This window comes from Poeciliopsis prolifica, unplaced genomic scaffold (assembly GCF_027474105.1).
Source record: "Poeciliopsis prolifica strain line A6 unplaced genomic scaffold, Auburn_PproV2 SCAFFOLD015, whole genome shotgun sequence".
Lineage (NCBI taxonomy): Eukaryota > Metazoa > Chordata > Actinopteri > Cyprinodontiformes > Poeciliidae > Poeciliopsis > Poeciliopsis prolifica.
The window spans coordinates 4,473,438-4,490,706 of record NW_026562390.1 but is presented as its reverse complement, the minus strand read 5'-3'; the positions used below and the strand labels follow the sequence as shown (position 1 = coordinate 4,490,706).

Here is a 17,269-nt window from a genome sequence, read left to right as displayed (position 1 = left end):
CATCTAAAATGAGAAATTTAAGGGTCTGTCTAAACAAAAGGCACTTTGAATTGTCCTTGCTTATGGAAGGACTTTAACAAACATATCCACATACAAGACAGGAACCATAACTCTGAAGATTGTTGTTGGTTGTGTTGGGCTGCCTCATTCTGACCTCGGGATTGGTTGCTTTATCATTTATTTCCATGTGAATTTTGTTCTGAAAAGAAGAACTTACTAAATATTCATGTCTCTTCAACCTTTCTTTTTTGTCACGTTTCAACTACAGATTTGAAAGTATTTTTTTGAGACTTTGTGGGAAGCGCCAACACAAAATGGTGCACAAGAGTCGAGTGGAGTTTGCTTTCAAATTGTTTTTGAAATAACATTTCAGACCCAAGTCCAATTGAGGATCTTTTTTTCTGACCAAGAAGAGTATCAAACTGGATTTTTTTTTTGCCATCAACAGGCAAAATTTCTAGCTTGTTGTTGTGCAAAGCAGGTAGAGCCAAGTTAAGTAAGGTTTATTTGAGAAGCTTATTTCAGCAACAAGGCAATTCCAACTGCTTCATATCATAAAAACTTCTTGCAGTCATCAATTATTAAACAAGCAATGAGAATTACATTTTGTTAAATGCCATCATCAAAATTATCAAGCAAATACACATCAGATATGTTGATCAATGTTTCGCTTCAAAGAAAATTCTAAACAGGTGGGTTTAAAGCCTTGATTTAAAGGAACACAGTGTTTCTGCTGTTTTGCAGTTTTCTAGAAGTTTGTTCCATATTTATGGTGCGTAGCAGCTGAATGCTGCGCCTCAATGTTGGAGCCTTACCATAAAAGACACAGCTGATGTTGCAACACATTTCTAGAAACTTTGGGGGTCTGACTAAAGTGGACACCCACTTTTCAGATGTTTTTCTTTAACAACTTTTGAAAAATGCTTTCCTACAACAATACATTAAAGTTTGTTGTTCTGTTGTGGCATAAATATTTAAAAGTTCAAACAATTTGCGAGAAGCCACGGCTGAATGATGTGTGTCCAAGTTCCCCCTTGTGTGTTTAGATGCTCAGAGCTTGTGGATTTCACACAATATAAATTGCCTTAAATTGGATACACAGGTCCAATTTAACTCTCTGTAAACGCACATTTACAATTCTTCTGCCAAATAAATATAGCTCATCACTCTCTCTGCTATCTGCACAATTTCTTCCCAATTCTCCCATTTGTTTAAAAAAAAGCAAAACAGTAATTGCCTCATCAAACACACGTTTTTGTTTATTCAATATGACTGCAAAACTCTTTTGCTGATGCATTCAGTCTCACTGTCTGTGGGATCTAATGTGTTAACTTAAAAAAGTGAATTAGAATCAAATTTTAACTGTCAGCTGGAAGAAAAAGTTAAAGTCTAAACCCAAGAACATTTATCCCAATAATCCATCTGACTGTTAGATCAGATTAAATGCGTTTATGTTATTTAAGTCTCATCTTTCAGTAACATCTTTAAATTATTTTTTGTCTATGGAGTCTCGGCTGGATTTCATGAGGCGTTGATTTGGCGCCATCTAGTGTTTAGAACAGTGAACGGAGACCCCATTTCCACGCAGCTTCCTAATAGTCCAGGAAGGACCACAACACTTGCCACTGCACCCGCCCTGTTTCCGAGCTACAGCCCACCCAGTTGCCATGTTTACCCCCAGAGAGGCCAGCCACCGCTTTCTATGTCATCCACGAAGGAAGAGCTGCACATCTGGTTTAGTGTGTGTCCCCAGGGCGAGACAACGATACAACAAGATGAACAAATAAGACCAGGACACAGTTATTAATTATGCTCTCTGTGGTGTGTGTCCTTTATTCTTTTTTTTTTTCAATTTATGCAATTCACTGCTACCATTGTATGATGCCACCAGCATTTAGTTTGACAGTTCTTGGGTTTGAAAGCTCACCGTCTCAATGTGGCCTCAGTCTTTACCTCAACAGAGCATTTCGTTTTTCTCCAGGAGATATTTGGTTTGTCTGTATGAATGACTGTAAAATTTGTTATTAAACAGCTACTTCCTTTCATCTGAGTTTAGATCTGACAGTTTGAACTGGGTATTTTAACGTGACAGTAAACCTAAACAGAAAGAAAAATTATTCTTTGAATGAATAAATCAGCCTTACATTAGTTTCTAGGAGGCTGTTCTTGTTTTTAAGTAAGCATCACAAAGCTTTCTCTCACCGTCTAGAGACTTTGTCCAACCCATTGTTTAATGTTCAAAGGATCCAGAGAGGAAGGATAGGACTTTAAAAATAATGCACAATGCATTCTGAAATTGGGACAATGAAAGTGCTTTCTCAAAATGTTTTCTTAAGAAGATGAGTACAGTTGATTTATTCCTTTTCAACAGTTCGGTGTCAGACAGTTTTTAATTAAAAATGTAAACATGTAAATATAATGTAACACTGCTGAAAAAAAGAATTTCAAACAAATATTATGGTTAGCAAGAATGCTGCAAACAAGAGCAATTTCCTCAAATTTCTTTTCATACTTTCCAGTTTTCATGGGAAATTTAATCTAGATTTGATTATTTTCTATTTATAAAGAGGAAAACAAATAAGTACACCATAAACAAAAGAGTTTAGCTTAATGATGAAAACCAGGATGTTTACATAGTAAATTTTTCATAATGAGATTATGCTCTTGCGATAAAAGAGCAAATCAATTTAAAGCTTTTTGAGATTTTATTTCATTTATTTACCAAAGGTGCAATTGCCCATAGAGGGCGTTGTAGCTTTAGCAAAAATTGATCTAATCTTCCATTGAGGCAAGAATTCACGTTAGGAAAGTAAACCAACAAAAGCAAATATTTACCAAGAGGCAGTGTGGAATGAAAGTGGACTGCATGGATTAGGGGGAGATTTTCTAAAAGCACACTCACATACATTTATTAGTTCAACCAGTAACTTTGCAGACCTTTTAGTTTTTAAAGGAGTGCAAGGTTTCTGTCTTCTATTTGCAAGAAGGTCACCTCCTTAGGCTTGATTAAAAAAACAGTAACAACAACAACAACAACAACACCCTAATGTGATTATGGTAGCTTGTTGGTACATCCATCCATCCATCCATTTTCTGATCACCCTTCTCCCTAACGGGGTCGGGAGGTGCTGGTGCCTATCTCCAGCTGCGTTCCGGGTGAGAGGCGGGGTTCACCCTGGACAGGTCACCAGTCTGTCGCAGGGCAACACAGAGAGACAAACAGGACAAACAACCATACACACACACACACTCACACCTAGGGAGAATTTTGGGAAGGCCAATTAACCTGACAGTCATGTTTTTGGACTGTGGGAGGAAGCCGGAGAACCCGGAGAGAACCCACGCATGCACAGGGAGAACATGCAAACTCTTGCTGCAAGGCAACAGCGCTACCCACTGCGCCACTGTGCAGCCCTGTTGGTACATGTTGATGATATATAGTATTACATAGTGAAATGCTGGCAACAGCAGCAAAATGAGTAGGCACATCCCGTCTGCTCAGAGCTCAGAGCTGGACCTCTGTTCAGGCGTCCAGAACGCATCACACTTTCCCACACCTGGAAAAACTACAGCTACCTTTCTGAAGCAAAAAGAAAATTCTGCAAAGATTATGTAATAGGGCATCTCACTGAGCTTGCTGCAATGTGTGAAGGTTGCAGCACAAAGATCTCCTGCGTTGAGTTCAGAACTAAAAGGTTTTCTGGTCTGGTAATTTATTGATAGCTACAACAAGATAAGATGCAACAACATTGATCTGCAATGAGAGGAGGCCAGGGGTTCGCTAGGGAACATCAGACGGACTTTGATTACACACATAAACGATAATGTTTGGTTATGCAACTATATCAAACACAAATGAAAGTGTGTGAAAAGTGGGCCAGGGTGTATTAATTACATACTGCAGACCCACAGTTAATTTTGATATGTGCTCCGTCGGTGTAAATAAGCACATAAAGGCCTCCTCTTGCCGAATCGCTCTTGCTTTAAATAGAGCAGTGAAATATAACTGGACCATCTGAGGCAGATGCGTGTACAGTACGAAAACCACACCGATCCCTCACAATGATGGCGACATCTGCACAAAGCCGTCTGCTGCGACATAAAACGAGCAGTGATCCAAAAGCGGCACGGTGTGGGCAGGCATGGGTCAGCGCCACCCTGTGAAAAGACCTTCCTCTGCTAAATATCCCTCTCTGTGTTTACTTATCACAGCCATGTAATGACAGACAAGTCTGTAAAACCACAGCGGCTGCAGCTACACGCTTTTATTCAGACCCTTTGTGCATCTCTGCAGAGTTAGTCTTCTTCTCCACACATTGAAATGTCTGTGCTTGTCTCCTCTCTGTCAGTTTCAGTAGTTAAGTGCTGTGCTTTGCCAAAGGATCCACCTCCTTCAACTGTACAACTAGAATAAAGGGGACAGAAAACAGATACATGCACATTTCAGGTTTCTATTCATAAAACAAGTAAAAACCACCCGTTGTTTTCCTTTTGCCCTACATTTATGCACTACTTTGTGTCAGTCTGACAAAAAAATCTCAAAAAGTCATATAGAACTTTGTGTCTACTTACAAAAGGTTGAAAGGTTCAAGGAATTTAAATACCTTTGCAAGGCTTTGTGTGAAAAATGATATTTCTTAATCTGATTTGTAGCTCAATACTCACAGTGCACAAAGTTGTCGTTCTCCAGATGTTTTGGTGGGACTTTGTTTTGTTTTTAACAGCATGTTTTTCATTAAGTTTTTACATTCCAGTGAATATTCTGAAGGGACGGTTGTTCACTTCTGGCTCAGTTGATCAGCTATTCTCTGAAGACACACAGCTGTTCCACTTGAATGCACTCAAAAAGTAGAAAAAACTACGAGGCATCCATAAACCCAACTCCTCTGTCTTTGTCTCTTGCATTCTAACTGAAGTGTCCACCAGTGCATGTTGCATTAGAAGACAAACAGCAAGGATGAACAGGACGTCTGGACTGAGTTTTCAGAAACTTTTTTGATGTAGGGGAATGGAAGAGTGTGGGCTTTTCACCACAGGAATCCAGGCTTTAAACTTGATCTCACCTTTACACACCATATTTATCTCACTCTCTCTCTCTCGTGCTCCGGCGTGTTGAGATAATTCACTAGTGAGCCCCAACAGTTCACCTCTGTCCCTCTCAGCAGTGGAAAGACTCCAGATCCCTCTCTTGCAGGATATTCTGGGACAGTGTCCCACAGTGAGTAAATATAGACGACACACCCTCAGTTTGAAATGTGCATACACATACACACTCTCACATGCTGACACGTGCTCGTCTGTCTCTGTCCTCTTCTGTTCAAACATCTAAGTAGAAATATGTCCCACCTTCACACAATGTCATCAGACCAATGACAAAGTGTGGAGTTTCTCAGCGTTCTTTTCCCTCACCTGAGGTGAAAGCAATAAATTACAGATACTCAAGAATCAAAAATCCTTCAGTTCTTTGCACTTCATCTCAATGTTTTTTTTGTCCTGTTCTATGTATCCTTGCTTTTGTCCTTTGATACTTTTTTTTGTGACATTTAATGTCGTTTCTGGAGCCAAATCTTAAAGAAATGAATGAGGGATGCTTTCAAATTAACAGAACACCTTCTGCTCTTTTTGCTAAGTAATTCCACTTATTTTTAGCTAGGCACAAGAAGCTATTATTTCAACTTCTTTACAGATTGTTATTGTCATACATTCAAGTAGCAAATAAAAAACTCTTTAGACTTCCACACAAGTTTTCTGTGATCTTTACTGGATGAATAATTTTAATCTCACACATCTGACCTAGGGAACCAAGTTATGGATTAATGACTTAAGCTAAAATTGATTGATCTTTTCAATTGGCTGATGATAAGCAGCCATTTTCTTAAAAACGGGAATTCTCTTGTATGGAAAGTTCAGAATATGTTGAATAAAAAAAGAAGAAGAAAAAAAAAACTTAAGGAGCTTTTAGAGGGATTCTATTTTAAAACAGATTTGCATTAAAGTGAAGTTTCTCCTTCCAGTTCTGGTCATGTAGTCACCAAGTCAACTGGCTCCTCTTAAAGATGACCACTGGCGCCCTCTTCTGGATGGCGGCCAAACTACAACTGATATGACATTTCTACTTAATCAATTGGAACTCTTTGGCTAAAAACAAGTTCCAATTGTTCTTAGAATCTGAACTCATCTTTCCAGCAAAATGTATTGCAAATCTGACATCCTGGTTCACAACAAAACCAAGATGTTTGGAAATCTGACATGATAAGACCTGAACTGAAAGCTGTATCTAGATCCAGTCCAAACTTACTGCTGTCTGTTGAAAGCAATACAGTCAGGATTTATTCTGGCGCCACATACTGGGTTTGAAACTGACTCCAGTTGTTTAAACAACATTCCTTTTTTGAAACTTGTTCAGGTTAAAATCACAGTTTTATTGCAGCGTCACTGTTATTTCTTTCCTCTTTCTGTGTGTTTCAGGCCTGCTACAAAATATAAAAATAAAACACAAGCCGTGCGATTAAAAGCTTAATTGGTTTTTGTAAAGTAATTGAAACCACCAAGAGCAATATGTTTAAAAGAGTGTCAGAAAGCGGTTCTGTCCAACAGAAGCTGAATGAAGTGACTCATATGAACAACTGTACTGGAGCGCCACAATGCTCGCTCTTTGAGCATTCACTGCTGTGCTGTTTACACCAGATCGACTATTGGCTCCGTGTTCCTGAGAGTGTCTTATGTTGATGTTATTGCAAAGCAAGTGATAATCCACGGCCTTCAACAGAGTCTCTTTCATGCACTGAAGTGACAGATGAGGAGTTGGAGTCGGAGTGTGAGTCAGTGATGGCAGTCTGGTCCAGAACATCTGGGTCTGCTCTAATCTCACTATTCATTTTTCTTCTACTGTAAAAAGCCGCTGTGACAGCATCAGGAATTACGTTACTCCTGACAACATCAAGGCTATAGTTATATCTCTGTCATTTACACAAGTTTGGGTTTAATTTAATTTTCTTCACTCAGAAACATGAGATTTTTTACAATTATTTTGTAAATTTTCCAAAGATTTGGAGAAAAACAAATAAAAAAAAATGACTGTTTCTTATTAAAATCACTTCAAGGCAAAATATGCAAATGAATTCAAAGAGGATTTTATTCCAATATTTGTTTTTAAGGAAGCTAGCCTGAATGGACCTGTGAAAAATTACTTAAAAAAAGATATGTAGTATTTTTTAAATAAGTTTAAGTACAAAATTTGGTGATAAAAAATGATCCATTTTCAAAAAAAAAATATTTTCTGTTTATAAAAGTTGCAAGTTCCACAAAAAAAAAACACCTCTGATTTCAGAGAATACAACTGCAGGCTCTCTAAAATCAGTCTAGTTTCAGAAATGACACAGAGCAGCACAATCTAAATCTCAAACCTAGTATGGCTGGCACTTTATTCATAACATGATCTCATGCTGTATACTTCACCAGGGAATAAATGACTGTCTTGCAGTAATGCTAAGTGGGAATCAAGAAGCTCCTCCAAAAGTCACAAACAAGGGAAATTCATGCAGCATCACATCACTCGTTCCCTTTTCTTATTTTATTTTTCAGTTCTCTCGGTGTCTGCCATGCCTCCCTTTCGGAGTTACACCCTGCTTTTCAGTTGCTCTCCTTATAATTTTCAATCGACATAACACATTTCCTCACTCGCGTCAATAAGAAGCATCAGATAAGACGGATGCTGCAGTTCAATATTTTGTCTTTGATAAATGACCTATTTTGGTTTGCACATGAATAAAATGTTAAAAAATAAAACTAATAAACAACAAACTACAAAGGCACAAAGGAAATCCAAATAGTTTATGTGATCTGCATGTATTTGGAATAAATTGGTCAAAAGCTTTTGTTAGAAAACAGAGCAACAGCATGTTTAGCAGACGTGGCAGCTTTAATTTATCGGTACAAACATCCGTTCAGAGTCAGATTTTCTCAAAGTGTGACAACATTCTCACTGGAAATCTGCAACAGTGTATTCAGTGATGAAGTGTAACATTTGAACAAGCTATCCTGCCAAGATGAATATGAGGAAAACACCCCAAAATCCAAACGGCAACAGTGCGTTACCTTTGTATGATGTCTTCGAGCTTCTTCCCTTGTTCTTCATCGTGTTCCAGCTGTTTCCGCCGTGCCGCCTCTTCCCCGGCGCCCATTCCCTGGAGAAGCCATCGCTCACGCATTGCTTTGGACTGCAAAGGACACAAAAAGCAGCGAAATAAAGGAGATTTAGGTGTCAACACAAAACCAGTGATATTAGCTCTCTGTTATGAATCTTAGATTCACAGAGGTTACTTCCTGAAACATAATTAAAATTACAGTAGACTGCAAGGAAACCATTCGCATTAACAGACAAAGGTGAAATGTCACGACCCAAAAGAAGAACTTATGTTTTTTTGGGTCAATTTCCATTGTTTTTATTTGCAAACTTGAACTAAAACACCATAAAACATGACAGAATTACCTCCAACACCCCATACGATTTTTAGGTTGCTCTATGTAAATAACATTTCAAATCATTTAGGCGTGACCTTCCAAATAAATTTCTATGGAACCACTATAAAACTGCAATCTTTGGCATAAGTAAGTGAGTGTGAATGTTGGGTGTGAAAACCAAAACTTTTGCTGTTTAAATTGTAAAATATTAAACCTGTGGAACGACACACACCATCCACAGACCTCCACCCTGAAGGTTCAGGAAAGTCTCAAAATGTACATAAATATTTTGGGGATAAATATTTCTCCACATGAAAATCAAAACTTCTCTGGACTCTGATGGTTTTGCTTTAATATTTGTATTGATATTAGTAACTGGTTTGGCCCCAGTTCCTGCAATTGAAGTAACAGAGTTAAAATAATGATGGCAGAAAATTCCCTTGAGTCCTGAAAAAAAAAGGATTTACATTAAGGTTTACTTCATGTTAGGTTTACTGCAGTGTTTAAATTAATAAGATTTACTATGTTAATTAGGCATTACATTAAATCTTTAAAGGAAGTTGTTTTTGTTCATGGAGCATTTAATATACAAAGACCACAGGGTTGCCAGTCGTCTCACCCTCAGAGGTTGGTGGGAATCCTTTATAGAAGCCTCTGACGCTGTGTTTATGTGACTAACGTCTCCATCTGCCTGTACGGCTTCGCTTGTTACCACAACAGAGTCGAGGGCGAACACTCTGCTTCACCTTTGGCTGTTTACACTCAGTCTGTTACTTGACTGGAGATCTGGAAGCTTAAGGTTAAAAGTGTGAGGAGCTGCACAAACACTTAGAAAGTATTTAACCACCTGCTGCCAGGATGTGGCTGCTCACATCGGCACACTTCAGCACATTGCATGTGTCGCTCATCAGAAACCTGAAATCTATTCAAATTATTTGTGGTTTTGAAGATATGATCCATGCGCATGGTTCTCACCAAACTTTATTTGGAATGTGTATAATGAGATATATCTTTCAGGAGATATCCAGTAAAATGTGAACTTTAAGGATTATGTCAAGCTGATTTACAGTAAACTTTACACTCTGGATAATTGGGCCATCTTCAGATATTAAGACGTTATCAATTGTGAAAATACTCTGAGATCTAAATTCATGTGCAGACTTCACACACAAGATGTGTGTGAAATCTAGAGTGTTTGGTGGAAACCCAGTCTTAAAGTGCTGGTTGTGGTTAAACTTTGCTTTGGAATCAGTAAGATGTTTACATGGTCCAGGACTCAGATCAACGCCTCCTTTCTAAAGGATTTGAAATGCGCAGCCTTGAGGTCCTTATCAAACTCTCTGGGCTCCAGTTCCCATTTCCTCTCCCAGGCCCGCTGTGTCTCTGGAGAACGGCCAACAAAGCCTTCTTCATGGTGCCTGGCCATGTGGCATTCAGGGGTAATGGACATAAAATGTGACTGTGTTACCAGATGTTGATTACATCGGGAGTTCACGCATATTGAGGCAGCAGGTAAGATTTCTAAAAAGAGCAGGACAGTAGCTTCAGTCATTAGAGGTTAGAGTGTTTTGGTAGAGCAAATTCAGTTTCCTTTTCCTCAAATTTAAAACTTTATCAAAAAGTATTTCAGCTTTAAATGTGTAAAATTCTGATTTAGACTAAGCATTTTATCATCTTTTTGCATACTGTAGTTTACAAAATGTCCTGCACAATCCTGGTTTACTATTATGCTATTGATCTATGAGATTGGAAACTGTAATTAAAACTGCATCTATTTGGAAATCCTACACTACCTATGCTTCAGTTTACTCATCAGTTATTTTATTCAATAGCATTTTACAAGCATGTCTATTTTAAGATCACCAGCAAAAATAATCAATACTTCCTTTTTCTGCACCTTCAAGCCTGGCAGAGCAGTGTTTATGTCCAGTGGCTAATCAAGGATCAATAGACAAAAGACAGGGGGACACCCTGGGAAGGTCTCCAGTCACTGATTGGTCCACACAGAGACCTTCAGCCATGTCAATGCAATTTAGAATAAAACTCTTTATGTTTGGATTACCTGTCACAACACATTTCAGTATGGTGCTTCTAATGTGTGCTCATCATGCCAATTAATATGCACGAGTTGTGTATATTAATTGACACACCATTGCGTTTCAGTTTAAACTCCTATTCTTCTAGCTTCTTGTTTTGGCTAATGCTAGCTTGCACAGAAACAAGATATGGAGATACAGTTCAATCTGTGATATTTTCATTTACGTTGAGGAGTAACAACAAGTCCTAATCACATTGTTGCAGATTAAAAAGCTGAAGTAATTTAGGAACATCCTGAAATATCCATCCATTTTCTGTACACCCTTGTCCCTAGTGGGGTCAGGAGGGTTTGTTGATGCCTATCTCCAGTGAAGGTTTTGGGCAAGAGACGGCAGTCTATCGCAGGGCAACACAGAGACGGACAGGACGAACAGGGAGAAAGACTCTGGGCTGGGAATCGAACCCAGGACCTTCTTGCTGCAAGGCAACAGTGCTACCAACTGCACCACTCAAATATCATATTATCAAAACATCTAACCATACAGCTTCTCTGAAATAAGAACCAAGTCTGGCCTGAGATTAATCTGAGGATGGCATCATGGTTCAGATGTCACACATTTGTTGTGCATGTGTTGGGGAGGGGAGTCTCTGCTTGACTAACTTTTATGAAGGGAGGACAAAAAAAAACCAACATCACTGTTTCAACAAGACTTTGAAGTATCATAGAAAACGTGTTTTCCAGGAGTATTTGTGGGAGAAATATTGCTGAGTGACAGCCTGTTTTCTCTTGATGAACTTCTCGGCCTTTCCCGAATAAAACCTCTTATTTCAGCAGATTCTGCTCTGCCATCAGAGTTTTTCCACAGTTGTTTGTCTTTCGCGTTTGCTCTTTGAATTGCTTTTTCTGCTTTGACCTTTGAGAGTTTTCCTTAAGGGTTCTCAAACTTCTGAAAGTTTGTTTAATGATTATTATTTTTATCAACCTAAAGAGACATTTCTCATTTATCTGCCAGGAAAAAAAGTTACCTGACACTGTTTTCTTCAAGAACACCTCGACTGTTAATAAAATAAGTTTTTATGATCTCCACTTATGAAAAGGGTAGATTCACACGGCTCTAATCAATGTGTCTCTCCTTCCCATAACCCTTTAATGGGTGTTAAATTCTTGAAAAGGTGTGGTGTGTGGATTCAGACCTGTTCAACAAAGGATTCGTTGATGCAAAATTTGTTTTATCACTCTAATTTGTGATTGGATTGTGTTTTTATTGCAAATATTAAAGCTGGCTACTATAGATGTTTTCTGAATAATGAGAAACCACACATATGCTCTTACCCACCCAGTGAGTCTGGAGCTGCAACGCCTCCAGGATTTTCCAAATAAGTCTTTTTGGAAAAACAAACAACTACATTGCAGCAGGGCAGCACAGGAAAATGAAACCCAGCAGATTTGTGAAACGTAACCTAAAATCTTTTCATTACGTACATTTGCCTTTTGACTGTTAATATTTATTTATGCCAAATTAGTTTAGTTTGAGTCCCTCTGATAAGGCTTACTCTGCTTTTTTAGGTTTATGAGTAAAATCCAGTTGTTTACCCTTTGCTTAAAGAAATTTAAAGAACACCACATAATTGAATCATTAAATGTATTTTTCTACTATTTTTTTTCTCCACTGATGAACTCTTGAATGCCTCTAACTTGTTCACTGAGTCAAAAGCAACGGCTGGGTTACCAGTTGTGGCTGGCAATAAGTGTTAGAAGTTTTATTTGTGAGTGTGCTTTGATTTAAAAGGTTTCTCTTCAAATGAGAAAACAACCTTTGCTGTTTTATGTCGGCACACAAGCCAAATTAAGTGTTGGACATTTGAATGGAACTGGTACAAGCAGGGGCGCTGCCAGGAATCTGAGGCCCCCTGACAAAAAAGTAAATTGGGCCCCCCACCCCCCCATGCAGTTGCTGTTATTTTCTGAGTCGATCTGACCTATCAAAATGTTTGCAACTGCCTTGCTTTCTTTAGTCCAATACTGATAACTAGCACAGTATTCACTGCTTATGAATTTTACATGCAACAGTCCACATACAAAATGCAAGCAGGTTGCTTAATAGATTTTTCATAGTATATCTCTCATTCTATCACAACATAATGTGACAGTATGGTATCACATATTTTTTTGACAAATATGTGAAAAAAAAATCTAGATTTTTATAAAAGTTACATGCTGCAGCTTTAATTTCATTCAGGAGAGGAGGGGTCAGGAGGAACGTGGGTTAGAGCTGCTGCTGACTGACTCATCTGTTGTCAAGTGGTAAAAGGTACAGGGACAAGTTAAATTTATGAATTTCTTGGTAATTCATATATTACTGTTGGTCAGGGGCCCTTAGAATTGTCATAACTTTCCCCCTCTTATGTGGCGCCCCCTGGGTGCAAGTCACTGAAAAAGTTATTTGTTTTGCTGGAACTCAGATGGGCAAACACAGCTGAAAACCCAATCTAAGTCTTAGTTGAGCAATACGTTTATCCACTGAACTTGGGTAACATGTGTGTAACCAACATTGGTTGGTTTACTGGATTAAATGTGAACAAATACAGTCAATCCTATGCACGTTTATGCTGTGAGTCCGAAGTGGTCAAAGGTCTGGTAATGGGTATAAGCAATTCAAAACTGGTAACAGATGTGGGATCCATCTGGCCAAACCATATGGGCTACACATGAACAAATACAAGCCAAATACTTTAAACATGTGAAGCCCACATGTAGTTTGTTGGGTTAAAATGCAAAAGGTAAGGGGAAAAAATAGGTCCTAATACAGTCAGTTGCTATGAAGCCACTATGTGATGTATTGAGCAATTCAATAAACAATTCAATAAACTGTGCATTCAATATTATGACTTAATTAGCTGGTGTGGACCTTATTTCGTGATCCAAGCTGACTTAATTCAGCGTGGCATGAATTAACTCAGCTTGTCAACCACATAGCACATTTTGTAGGTTCTGAGGTTCATGAACAAACCCACCAACCTTAACATGCTGAAGCTGTAGCACCAGTTCGTCAAGCTGACTTCTTTTGTCATCAATTTCAGTTTGTCGTTTCCGCTTCTCCTGAGGGGTAAGAAGAAAAGAAAAGAAAAAAAACAATATGAAAGATTATTTATTTACATGGAGTGTTAAATTTTTGACAAGGTGAATGTACTTGTATTCAATTGTAGCATTTAAAAATGATTTCCGTTTCAGGCTGCTTGCATTGCTAAACCGGTCCAGGATCTTTTGCCCGTATTTATTTTTGCCTTGAGAGAGAACTGTGAGAAACTGAGACAATAACGAATCGGGACTGTTCGCATGGAGGAAGCAATGCATCAAAATAGCTGGAGGTCAGAGTTTATCTAACTTTGAGAGGGGTTAAGGCGCAGACCAATGCAGGGATGATGGATTAGACCTTGATGCCGAATCTAAACTTGAAGAAAGAAAACGATCCTTGACTTTACAGAGAAATGGATGAGGATGATGCGTGGAGTACAATCTGCCTGCGCAGGGAAATTAAGATGTCTATAAAACACATGGAAACATAAACACAAGTCATTCCAGGACAACCCTTCTTGGGGCATGAGTACAGAAGATACGAAGCATGTGAACAGAGCTCTCTCTCTCTCTTTCTGTGGGAGTGAAACAAGGATTTCTAGGACATTTCCTGTCGGCTAAATATAACTTTCAGGGAAAGCCCCCAAATGTAAATGAAAGTTAGAGCATGACTTAAAGAAAAGTAGAGTCATTGTGAATTTAGAAGAAAGAATAGAATTGACTATGGAGTACAGGTCAAAAATGGCATGAAAAACCGTTATTAATTTGGAAAAAAATAAAAACGACAGCAAATTTGAGGAGTGATTACACCATGAAAGACGTCTTCCTTTCTTTGCCATCTACCTTGAAACTCGTCTCAGCTCAGTGTTACCCTGAAAACTTTTAAGGCATTTATCAAGCACCTTTATTATCATCTTGTTATATCTAAGTTTTATTCTTTTTGTTGCTATGCAGAAAACTTTAGGTATCAGAATATATTAAAGGTGAAAGCTTCAAAATGAGTTGATCTGGTCTTGTTCCTGTATATGCAAAAGATCATGTCAAAAATACATTTTAAATGTGGAACAGAAAATACCAATTATAAAACATTTCAAATTGGTCCAGTTGTGTGAAGAGTGAAGTCCTAGCAGCAGGCAAGCATTGTGACAGCTTGAGGCAGTCAATGATGGTTGTGAGATCAGTGTGCTCGTTTCCACAGAATTAGTAAACAGGCCTCAGGAGGAGCGCAGATGAGCTCCAGTGATCATTTTCTACACGTCTCCTCTGCTCTGTTCAGACAGAACACAAAAACACAGCTGTTCTACAAACACGGTGAAAAACTCAGTGGATACAGTTCGAGAGCTTTGTGCAAGCTGGAAAAATATCTGCAGCACGTAATTTTTGTCTGTCTCTCTTGCACACACACACGCATGCACACGCACCACAAGAGCCTACAAAGCACCGGTTCCCATGGTTGGTAAAGTACAGTCATAGCCTCAGCGGTATGGCTGACAGATGTCAGGGGACTGTTGAGAACATGTGGTTGAGGATTGAGCTAAACATACAAACGCAGACACACACACACGCACACATTTCCTTTAGTTTTTTCCTATCCTTCTAATAATCCAAAATCTTTGGATACCAAATTACTATCACATGCTAAAAATGAGCACCAGCTGGATCGAAAGTTTACTAAATTGGCAAAGTAACAATGAGCTATTATAATACCAAGTTAAGAGCTAAAGGACCTATTAAAAACCAGGGGTAGAAAATTTGAATTAGCCATCTTGTAGTCAAACAGCTGACTGCTCTGCATTGAACAAAAAAATTTAAAAGACAAGAAACTAGTAAAGTCACAAGAATAATTTAATGAATGAAAGTAAGAAGAGTTGCAGCTTCTTCTGGACAAACTGGACAAATGGGCGACTTCCACCCACACATTCTGTAATGTGGAGCAAAACTGCATCTTGCTTTGTTGATATGAATGGGTGATAACAGCCTGTAGGCAGAATGGACTTTTTCTGGCCTATCATTTTGAAAAATTGGCAGAACTTAAATTTAAATAACAACTTGTTTTAAAAAAAGGATAAATTATTGACTATCAATCAAAAAAAATATTTGTAAGGGATTACCGCAGTACTGTTGCAGCTGGGAACTTTCACTACTCTTTGTGTTCAAAGAACTGTCTTGAATCATAAGCAGATTAATTATCAGGGAGATTAAAAGGTGTTGGAAAAGTCAAATTGAAGAAGCAGGAAAAAGACCCTCAACACTGATCTGTTCACCGTTTACTCCCGCCAAACAAAGACATCCTCCTCTTCCGAAAAATATGTTGACATTCTCAGTGACACACTCACGACTTCCCACATTCTGACTCACAGTGTTTGGCCCCACTTGTACTGCTACTGCTGCTGCATGGGCCCTGAACAGAAGTCACCACTTTTCCCACAAGTGTTGACACAATGGGAAAGAATGACGGACACGCTCAAACAGAAGGCCGTGCTGTAATATTTAAGTGTTTAACCTCTAATTCTAACTCCAGTTTTGTAACTCTATTTCTCTAAAACTTTACACCAGCTTTAACACATTTTTTAGCGTCATGTTCGGAAAGACAGAAACAATATCGAGACCTTCCTTGTAGACTTTTTTGTCAATTTAAATATAGTTGAGTGAAGTCATATTGGCCTGAGTTTGATTGGCTCCTGTAGCAGAACTGTGAAAGTTCCCCACAATATAGAACAGCAACAACAAAAATATGCAATCCAAGTTATATTTGCATAAGGATCAGGCTTTTTGTGCACAAAATTTGACAGGTAATGTGTTTGTGTGTTCAAGCAATTTTCATGACACCGTTCAATTTTTCTAATGTTTTCAAACCTTTCTATACCAAGTCAAACCAACACACTAATAAAACATCCAACCAACGCAGCAAAAAACAAAGACATACAAACCAAGCATTCGAAAACTACTAGTTAGTCACAACAAACCAAACATCTAAACAAACTAACCAAAATAAGCAAACCCAATCAAATCAATTTAACCAAATGAACTAACTAAGCAAACCGCTCAAACAATCCAAATGTAAAAGTACCAAACCAACCAACACTTTATGAAACCAACTAAACAAGTAAAGGACAACTAAGCCAACAAAACAAATAAATTAAAACCAGTTAATTAAACCAGACACCAAACCAATCAAAGAAGAAAAGCAAACCAACAATAAAGCCAACAAAAACAAATCAAATTGGTTAAACAATTTCACTGACCAAAACAAAGAGTCCAGCCAGACTGACTGGACTCAACCAAACCAACTAAACAAGAAAATGAAACCAACCTAAAAAAAGAAAACTAAACAAATTAGTCCAACCAACAAAAATAGTCAACGAAGGCAATTAAACCAAAGAAACTGAACCAGCAAAAGAACCCAACTTAACAAACCCAGCCAAGCAACATTACAGATACATTGAGAAGGGATCTTTAACACAAAACAAAAATTGAACCCAATAAAGGAAGTCAAAATTAAAAGGAAACCAGATGATTCAGTTGTTGAGTAAAGGCTGTAACAAAGAAAGGGTCTGGTGGTGAATCATCTTGGACCGATTTAAATGGTGTTCCAAATTAGAAAGCTGCTAAACATAGAGGTTCAATTTCACACATGCCAAGTTTTAACTGAAAAAGACCTACATTTTATCCTTTCATTAACACCTTTTGTTT

General features: G+C 38.2%; 1 protein-coding gene across 2 annotated transcripts in view; it reads right to left on the bottom strand.

The window, feature by feature from the left end:
* Nucleotides 1–17,269, bottom strand: part of LOC129366317 (A-kinase anchor protein 2) — a 78,760-nt gene that overhangs the window by 40,583 nt on the left and 20,908 nt on the right. For both annotated transcript variants that reach the window (XM_055040096.1, XM_055040097.1), the window contains exons 3-4: nucleotides 13,520–13,600; nucleotides 8,098–8,219 (exon numbers count right to left, since the gene is read on the bottom strand). In XM_055040096.1, the coding sequence (XP_054896071.1) occupies nucleotides 8,098–8,219; nucleotides 13,520–13,600 (203 nt within the window). The remainder of the gene's footprint in view (nucleotides 1–8,097; nucleotides 8,220–13,519; nucleotides 13,601–17,269) is intronic.